General features: G+C 37.4%; 1 protein-coding gene across 1 annotated transcript in view; it reads right to left on the bottom strand.

Annotated features, from left to right (window-relative positions):
* CLTC (clathrin, heavy chain (Hc)) overlaps window positions 1–9711 on the bottom strand; it is a gene marked incomplete at its 5' end in the record, with an annotated part of 46770 nt that extends 37059 nt beyond the window's left edge. Inside the window, 4 exons of the mRNA XM_008590720.1 lie at window positions 1039–1200; window positions 1768–2036; window positions 3117–3241; window positions 9630–9711. Coding sequence (XP_008588942.1) covers window positions 1039–1200; window positions 1768–2036; window positions 3117–3241; window positions 9630–9711 — 638 coding nt within the window. The remainder of the gene's footprint in view (window positions 1–1038; window positions 1201–1767; window positions 2037–3116; window positions 3242–9629) is intronic.
* Window positions 9712–10454: the final 743 nt, after the last annotated feature.

Genomic DNA, 10454 nt, shown 5'->3' on the forward strand with positions numbered 1-10454 from the left:
TCAGTAAAAAAGACAAAAAGGGGAAAAAAAAAAAAAAAAAAAAAAAGTACTTAGCAAAGAAAATACAAACGTTCTAAAAAAGATGAAGTTCAAGGTTTTTAGTCTGCCCAGAATTTAAACCCTCCTCCTGATGGGGGGACAGAAGGGAGAGTACTCTTTAAAAGTTTTTAGGGCAAGTAGAGCCAGCCTTCCATTTTAGAAGCACCAAACACTAAATACTTGTTTTCCAAACCTTTCAGAGCTAAGATCTTGGGACTTTGAACAGGGAGCTAGGGACACAAAGTTATTAAGACTTCAGAGATTCTACTCTGGCAGTGGAAACAGTAGTCAAATTGAGTTTACAGGCATCCAACAGTGGAGTCATAGCAGCATGAGTTCTGTGGCATGGTTTTTGGCTGGAATCCTGGCTGCTGCTCATTCTTCCATTTTACTCCACATTTTCCAAGGTTGGCTGTACAGACTTCCTGGCTATCGTAAACTATCCAATACCATTTCACTAAATTTTTCATGCTCTAATCAACCAGGCCTTGTTTGTGCAGCTAAGAACTCTCAACATATGAAGTACTTTGGACAGGTGATTCCAATGTACAGCCAGGGTTGAAACCGCTTAAGGCAATGTGTTCAAACTGTGGTCCACAATCCATGTATATTAAGTCATGTAGGATATTTAAAAATGCAGGTTTTGAGTGCCACTTACTGAATCAAATTCTCTGTATGTATGGCACACAAATCTGCATTTTAGCAAACCTAATGACTCTAATGCACAGTAAAGTTGAAAAACACCAACTTCAGACTTTCGGTAAAGGCCATCAAAATAATTAATGTAAACAGCTGACAGAAAAAAAGTTGTCAAAGAACATTATTCATTTTAGAAAAGTATTAGATGCAGAATTTAAACAAACTAAGTCATCACAAATCTAAATATTAAAAACAAATTAACAAGAAAGGGAGAAGACTACTTTGAAATTAGATGACTAATTAGTAGCAGAAACACAAAGACAAGCTCTCACTAAAATATTTACCAAAGCCAAAACTTACCTTTCCTCCAGCTTGACCCCGTACTGCAAAACAAAATAACGTTGATTCTTCCGCATTTCCTTCCATCTTAAACTGGGCAAAACTAGCTGCATGTCCTTCGATGGGCTGAGACACTTTCCTATCTACAGAATATAGCTGCATAGCTCCCACCACACGATTTTGCTAAAAAGGATTTAAAGAGAATAGTTTGGGGACTCAATGAACCAATAACTTCCAAATTCATCAACTAGTTAAATAATTAAAGCACTTCATTATCTTCAGCAGGATTTATGATTACTATTTAGTCTCTCAATGTGGATTTGATACCTCCACTTAAAATTTACCTGCAAACATTATTGTCCTAAAGCTTAACATGTTTAAAATGTACCTCATATACAACCATCTTTTTACACTATCTTAAAGAAAAAGATACAAAAGTATTCACCCTACATTAGAGCACACATACCCTATAGTAAAAATCCCAAATCATTCATAGAGGAACTCAATTTCTACTCAATCTGCAAGTAAGAGCTAAAAAAAAATATAGTATTTTAGTATAAATATAATAAGCCAGCAGCCTTTATTCTTAAGAAAAAAAGAAAGAGAAAAAGAAAAGGAGGGGAAAAAGTCTCCTCCAAAAAGTCAAATTCAACAGGATTGGGTACAGAAGACCTAACTGCAAAATAAACTGCATTCTGGGCACAACAGTTCTCTAGACCTCCTCTTTATCAAAAACTAGAAAAATATTACCTGTGCAGATATGCCAGTCAAAAGTAACCACTTTTGTTTTGCATCTGTACGATAATTGATAATCTGGCATCCTGCGAGGCTAGAATGGCGATCAAACATTTTCACTGGCTGAGACTCTCCTTCCATACTCCAATGATAAACTGCATTATCCGTAACAAGAGCAACCGTATTCAAAGAGATCCATTTCCAAAAGGTAACATCATCAGTCATGGTATGGGCCTTCATTTTGCTTTTCATTTCAATGTTAAATATCTGAAGAGTTTTCCCAGCTAAAAACAAAATCAAGAGTTATAAATCATTAAAAAGGTAAACTTCAGGAGGAATTAATACCTAGCTAGACTAGCTTTGTAACAAGCTCTGTTAACTTCCAAACGAAATGGTTTTATCATGAGACTAATAACCAGCTACAGAAGTCACACTGACAGAGCAGCAACCATTAAAAAGAGAATAGCTGAGAGGAAGCAAACAATCTATGTCTACATCTTGAGCAAAAACTATACTACCTCTAATAAGCACATTTTAAACAAATAGTATGACTTCCACAGAATTCTAAATCTCAACTGAAGATGAGTCTAAAGAACAGCTTTGTTAATTAAACATGATGGAAAACAAAGTTGTAACCTTCATACTTTTACTTAACTATGTTTACTTTACACATAAACTTAGTTGTATGTACACAGGACAAAGCAAATCTGATACAAACATGGGGAAAATGCCTGCTTTTATAAAGGCAGTCATCTCTCATCCAAAGTAAATCTTGTGAGAACTGCTTTGAAAAGATAATCTACTTCAACTCTGCCTCGTTACCACTAGCACATAAGAGAAGACTTTTATAAAGGCAGTCATCTCTCATCCAAAGTAAATCTTGTGAAAACTGCTTTGAAAAGATAATCTACTTCAACTCTGCCTCGTTACCACTAGCACATAAGAGAAGTGCATGCTACATTTAATTGGTTTAAGACACAATGGGAAGGTAGAGGTGCTGGAGGAAAGGAGAGGGAGACAAAGGAAAGGGACAGTTTCAGATGCTGTTAATATACTGGAGATAAGAACAAAGTTCAAGCTTCATCCAATTAAGAAAGCAAGCATTTAGTAAAAGAAGGATGAAATTTGCCTTGAGTGTTAAGAGTCCGCTGAGTCAGATGCAAGGGCTTGTACTTGTAAATTGAAATCTGTCACAGTCCAAAAAGTGATTTGGTTTAAATTAATAGAGGTCAAAGCCCACAGTTATCACTAGGCTGTCAAGATTAGTCCTTACAGACTAAGGAAAACTCCATTTCTGAGCCACAGAGAATCTGGCTCCTGAAGGACAAAAACTACAAAATAGTAGGGGTTGGGAGGAGACATACAGCTTTGTACCACAACCCTTCTTACCACATGGTCAAAAACTTCTTCCATCAAACAAGGAATGTTATTCCCATCCCACACAGTATATAAACCACAAGCAGACTTGAAAATTGTGAGAGTTATAGTCCTGTTTATAAAAAGAAGCCAGGGGTTTAAAACTGGCTTCAGAGGGAAGCAGTATGTTGAATGACTTCCTTTCCTTTGCTGCCTTCCCCAATCCCCAGATTACTAGATTTTTTATTCTTTTCTACATGAGAGGGGTTGGAGTACCATATATGTAAGTGGGATGGTTTGGGGAGGGAGGCAAGGGATGACAGCTCCATAGTGCAGACATATAGGCACAAATCTATGATACTATTGCACAATGCTCTGAAAATCTTTTCAGTGTATTCTTTTTATAGAACAGGACAATAACTAATACAATCTAATTTAAGATAACTCACCATCTGCACACATAAGAAAGCATTAAGAAATGTAATAAGATAACAATAACATTAAAAATAGTAAAGAATTTTGACAAAATTTAAATGATGGCCTTTTAATAGAGAGGTGTGAGAGTTGCTAAGCCTTAAATTTAAAATTCTTTAAGGAGACTGAAGGGAGCTTAATACCTTAAAAAATATAGTATATTTTTAAAAATAAAGCAAAATGCTCACTGCTACAAAACGTGGCCCTAGGTATAAAAGCTGGACCATCTTTCCTTGAGATGAGATCAACTCCTATCTTAGATATGTGATACTGACTTATTTGTTTGAATATGCTTGTTCTATCCCCCATTTATTCTCCAACCAGTATTATTACTAAATACAAAGTTTAAATCATGTAAGGAAAAAAGTCTGTTTAGAATGTTCAGCACCTCTAACAACTCACCCACAAGTTTATCAAGAAAGTACGGTAAACTTAAGTCTTTGTCCTACTATCGAGAAGAAAAACAAAGCAAAAAATAGGCAATTAAATGCAATTTTTTAGAGTCAGTTTGTCACCTAGCCTTCTTAAAAACTTCTGTTTTAAAGGGTCAGTTATATTTTCATTCAAAAGTTCAAAGGAAAAAAATACAGGCTCCCAGATGGTACAAGATTCTTTGCATTGTTTAGACTGACAGGCTGTACAGTTGTTCCCTGTTGTGATGATTAAAAAGTTAGTCTAGGGCCGACCCGTGGCTCACTCAGGAGAGTGTGGTGCTGATAACACCAAGGCCACGGGTTCGGATCCCTATATAGGGAGAGAGCGTGGTGCTGACACCACCAACTCAAGGGTTAAGATCCCCTTACCGGTCATCTTTAAAAAAAAAAAGGAACTTGGTTGGACTAGAAAGAGCAGAGAAGTAAATAGTTACAACACGAGAGCGTGGTGCTGACACCACCAACTCAAGGGTTAAGATCCCCTTACCGGTCATCTTTAAAAAAAAAAAGGAACTTGGTTGGACTAGAAAGAGCAGAGAAGTAAATAGTTACAACACGAGAGCGTGGTGCTGACACCACCAACTCAAGGGTTAAGATCCCCTTACCGGTCATCTTTAAAAAAAAAAAGGAACTTGGTTGGACTAGAAAGAGCAGAGAAGTAAATAGTTACAACACGAGAGCGTGGTGCTGACACCACCAACTCAAGGGTTAAGATCCCCTTACCGGTCATCTTTAAAAAAAAAAAGGAACTTGGTTGGACTAGAAAGAGCAGAGAAGTAAATAGTTACAACACGAGAGCGTGGTGCTGACACCACCAACTCAAGGGTTAAGATCCCCTTACCGGTCATCTTTAAAAAAAAAAAGGAACTTGGTTGGACTAGAAAGAGCAGAGAAGTAAATAGTTACAACACGAGAGCGTGGTGCTGACACCACCAACTCAAGGGTTAAGATCCCCTTACCGGTCATCTTTAAAAAAAAAAAGGAACTTGGTTGGACTAGAAAGAGCAGAGAAGTAAATAGTTACAACACGAGAGCGTGGTGCTGACACCACCAACTCAAGGGTTAAGATCCCCTTACCGGTCATCTTTAAAAAAAAAAAGGAACTTGGTTGGACTAGAAAGAGCAGAGAAGTAAATAGTTACAACACGAGAGCGTGGTGCTGACACCACCAACTCAAGGGTTAAGATCCCCTTACCGGTCATCTTTAAAAAAAAAAAGGAACTTGGTTGGACTAGAAAGAGCAGAGAAGTAAATAGTTACAACACGAGAGCGTGGTGCTGACACCACCAACTCAAGGGTTAAGATCCCCTTACCGGTCATCTTTAAAAAAAAAAAGGAACTTGGTTGGACTAGAAAGAGCAGAGAAGTAAATAGTTACAACACGAGAGCGTGGTGCTGACACCACCAACTCAAGGGTTAAGATCCCCTTACCGGTCATCTTTTTAAAAAAAAAAAAAAAAAGAGTTTAAACTATGAAAGGCTTGGGAAGTAGAGAATTAAGGTTACAGAGACAAGCAAGGGCCAGACTGACAAGCTAAATGTACCCCCGTAAGAATCCTGATAGGCAAAAGGAGCTACTTCCGGGTTTTAACAAAAAAAATAACAGAATTAGATTTGCTTTGTATACTCAGAAGATACTAAAGTATTTGCTAAACAAATATAGTAGATCTAAAGATGGTAGGTCTTTTAAAACCAATTAAGTGTGTAAGAACAAAAGTCAACTGTTACTGGGAGGAGATTTCTACCGTAATGGATCTTTAATACACTTTATGCCTAAATGTGGTATGACAGATTAAGTCCAACTAAAAGAGGCTACTTGAGGGTTTTATTAACCTTGGCCAGACTAGTTTTCCCTCCCCTTTCCTACATGAGTAATAAATCCACATGGTACAAAATCCAAAAAAGAAAAAACATGGAAAAAAATCAAGTCTTTCTCCCACCCTTGTCTCCCAGCTGTACAACTTCCTTCCCCAGAGAACACCAATCACTGTTATCTCATAAATTGGCTGAGCCAAGTTAACTGTACTTTATCTAAACTCTTCTGTCAAACTCTTCTGCTAATAGTGCTTAAACATAACCAGACCAGAATCTGAATAAGATACAACATAAGATTAAGAGGCTATGTTTTACTTTCATGTTCCTCTTATACTTCAATGACTGTAGGCATAACCAGTTATAAAGTGTAGTTACAGTAACTCAGTCCCTGAATTCCAGGGGCAAGGAGTCAAACAATTGTCTAACCATTAATACAAACAGGGTAATAAAGGTGAAAGATTAACTGGCTTTACAATCTTAAGTATATGCTGCAATGCAAAGCAAATACGCCAGCTGTGAGGTATGTAACTTATAACATATTTGGTTACAATAGAACTTTATGAATTATTAATTTTCATTTCTTCCTGACTTTAACTTTTGCAGTTACTTTTATTTCCAGAACAAATGGAGAAAGATAAACATACAAAGAGATTGTGGGCGGACTTCAGGAAGGCCTTTTATGAACCAGGTTATCCATCTAGTTTCAGAGACATAGCGGGGTATATACATCTATTTTTTTAAATAGAGGGTCTTTTATACTCTTGTAAGTTTAATCAATAGTTACCTTTCCAATAATCGGTAAAAAAATATTCCATTGACTCATGGAGTTCATATAGCTATATACCTAACAGCAGCAAGTTACCTTCTAAACTACTCTGTAAATAAGAATTTATTGTTTCCAAGTCTCTATCAAGCCTTCAATTAAGGCAATTTTACGTTTCAGCTGTCACAGCCTAGGTCCCAGTGTTTGAAAAAGTCACAGTAAAAATAGTGTGAGTCAAATAGTGAAGTTAAAGGCAAAGCAAGGATGCAAAACAGACACTACTAACTGAACCCACAAATGACTCTAACAGATTCCTTCCTACCCCTCATTTTCAGAGGCAGGTGCAAGACGACTGTAAGAAAAGAAAACACTATTAGAAAAGATGGTGAAGAGGAGGAAAAAAGGAAAGTCAAGCAACCTGTTTCCTATTCCTTGCTAGATCTGCAGAAAAACTCAGTTAAGAAAAACAAGCTACATAGTTAGCACTGACCTTCAGCCTCAGGGTGTTTCACTTGTAGAAAAAGCAAAGATTTTGTTGTTGGTTTGTTTGTTTGTTCGTTAGTTTGTTCTTTAAAAAGATAACCTGTAAGGAAGGGGATCTTAACCCTTGAGTTGGTGGTGTCAGCACCACGCTCTCCCCGAAGTGAACGAACCGGCCATCCCTACATAGGGATCCAAACCCGTGTCCTTGGTGTTATCAGCACCACACGCCCCCAAGTTAGCCACGGGCCGGCCCAAAGATTTGGTTTTAAAGGGGTAGGGTTGCCTGCAATCTATGTACTCCTTATATTTCTCTCTCATTAAGCACATTCTACCAAGACAGCTATGCATATCTTTGATCTTCTCCATCAAGAATGTACTAATACTATTCAAAATACTCCATGTGACATAGGCTTATATCCTTTATTTAAAATACACAAAATTAGCTGGCTGGTTAGCTCAGTTGATTAGAGGGTAGTGCTGATAACACCAAGGTCCAGGGTTCAATCCCTATATTGGCCAGCCACCAAAAATAAAAATAAAACACAAAATTAAACGAGGCAAGTGCCAGGCCGGCCTGTGGCTCACTCGGTAGAGTGCAGTGCTGATAACACCAAGGCCACGGGTTCGGATCCCATATAGGGATGGCCGGTTCGCTCACTGCCTGAGCGTGGTGCTGACAACACCAAGTCAAGGGTTAAGATCCCCTTACCGGTCATCTTTAAAAAAAAACGAGGCAAGTGCCAAATTTAACAATGCTACATGTTTAAACATATTAAAAAGCACACTTAAGGGCTGAGCCTGTGGCGCACTCGGGAGAGTGCGGCGCTGGGAGCGCAGCAGCGCTCCCACCGCGGGTTCAGATCCTATATAGGGATGGCCGGTGCGCTCACTGGCTGAGCACGGTGCAGCTGGTCTCAAAAAGGACAAAAAAATAAATAAATAAATAAAAAGCACACTTAAGTGATGGCCATTTGCACAACTAAACAGGAAACTGCTCTTTCCCAAAAAGCCTTTCGTAGTCGTAGTTGCTAAGAAATGACAGGAACTTCAAGTAACCTATTCCTATCAGTTAACAGAAAGCTACATTAGCTTCTACCTCTTCAAGTAAGGTCAGTAAGACTTTTTTCTCTTACTGGTGTTACTTTTCAGTGAGAATGCCCTGAGCACTCACCAATTCTTCCCTTATTTTCTTTTGATATATTCAAAAGGGAAGCAAGCGAAAACATACAGTTATAGGACAAGCCACCATCATTAATCACAATTCTGTGTACCCTTAGAATAGGATCCTTAGGAGTATATAAAAGGACTACCATACTAGATAACCTTAGAACAGGATCATATAAAAGAATTACCATACTAGATAACTATATCTAGTAATATTTGTATAGTTTAAAACTTCAAAAATGCAACAAAGTATTATTAAGGCTGACCTGTTAGCTCCCTTGGTTAGAGCATGGTGCTGATAAAAATGCAACACAGTATTTTAAAATTAGTTTTATTTTCAAAGTAGCACATACTAACAATAAAGTATTCTTAGCCAATTATAAAAGTGTGATGATATACGAGAGATACCACAGAAACTGAATTATAGACAGTGAAAGGCACCACTGATAAATTCAGAGGACACATAACAGTCCCCAAACCTGCAGCTATTTTCAGAGGGCATACAATATTATCAGAACTACACCCACATTTTCTATTGTCTCAAATTGGCAAAATGTTGCTACTGTTGAAGCTGGAGATGTGCTACTTTGAAATATGTTTAGATGTTTCTATAAAAGTTTTTTAATTTCAAAGAACTTTTATTTTGCTGTTATAAGAATATGGAGTCAATAAACTTGGGTCCAAGAAAAGCGGTTACTTATTTTTGGGGAGAGTTATTGCAAGCATTTGGTAAAGCATTCAAACTGTACAAAAGGGTATATTGTGAAAAGTCACCCATCGCTTCTTTCCAATAATACCCTTTCCCCCCCGAGCAATTAGATACATATCTCAGAGATACCTACAGTACATGAAAGTATATATACTTCCATCTTCTCTTCTTCAAAAAAACACTAATGAACCAATGCACAAAAAACACACAAATTATTAACTGCATCCTTCTTTTTATAGAAAAGCAACATACTTTTATAACTCATTTTGTTTCCAGATTAGAATTTGGTCTGCAATGGCACCACTCTAAGACTTGACTCTTAAACCTAGATTCCAAAAGGTAAGTAAACATTTATTTTTAATCAGCCAATCCAAAACTCTGGAGTATACTGGAGTTACATGTTACAATGATACAAAAATGTTTCTTTTTCCCCTCTCCTCCCCACTCCAATTTGGACTGTGGGGAGAGGGGATATAGTAAAACATCACATTCTTAGTTTTCGTAGTGAGAAATAGTAGTTATTTCAGATTCCCCATAATATAGAGAACACAGAAGCTTCTTCATTCAAGTAGACAATTACAGTGCAAACTTATAACTTTGATTATAAAGTGCAAGTGACATCCAGAATTAGTTGCTTCAGTAGATTCCTCATAAGAACCAAAATGTCTGGGTTTAGTACGCTTTTGCTACTAAAGTGACCACGGACAAATCGGTTTTATCTCTGTATGTTTCCTCATCTGAAACATCTGGAATGACAGTACCTACCGCAGAGTTATGAGGATTTAACATTAAGTGCTAATAAGAACAATGCCTGACAAAAATGGCTCAATAGTACTGTTAGTACATACAATATATCAGTACTTTGGGCCAGCTCAAGGTTAGCTTTTTTGCACTTGTATTTCATTATCTGTTTAATTCAGCTGTCCCACCAGGCTGGTTGAAACTCTGGGTGTCAATTTCTTTGAACTACTGATAATAGATTAGTGGTCTCTGGGTGCTTAATTCAGGTGCTTTCTTTGGGAGGGGAGGGGGGGAGAAAAGGAAAGTACACTTTAAGAATTCCAATTCTGCTCTTTGTCTAATTAAACAGAAACCAGGATCTTTAAAACCATGTAACATGTTCATGCTAAGTAACCCTATTTTAATTCTTATTTTTTAGGGGCATCATAGAACACACTATTACTAAGGTTTTCTAGCAAACTTGGCAAATATGTCACCAACACCTTTTTGGAGGAATAAGCTGGGGAAACTAATACAGATGACATAAGGTCAACATCATCAAAAATTCTCCTTACCCTTAAGAGCTCAAGACTAAGAGAAGGTAAAATAAAAAGCAGGCAGAGCATTTTTCTTCTCAATGTGCAGAAGAGTTGAAGCCATCTGGTTCAAAGCACACGTACACTACCGTAACCCACAATTCCAGGTCACTTTATCCAACTAAACTTTCAGCTCCTCAAATAAAAGAACTTTCTTAAAGAATGAAAGCCTCTTTCATCTCTGCTCT

The sequence above is a fragment of the Galeopterus variegatus genome, unplaced genomic scaffold (assembly GCF_000696425.1).
Source record: "Galeopterus variegatus unplaced genomic scaffold, G_variegatus-3.0.2 Scaffold6327, whole genome shotgun sequence".
NCBI lineage: Eukaryota > Metazoa > Chordata > Mammalia > Dermoptera > Cynocephalidae > Galeopterus > Galeopterus variegatus.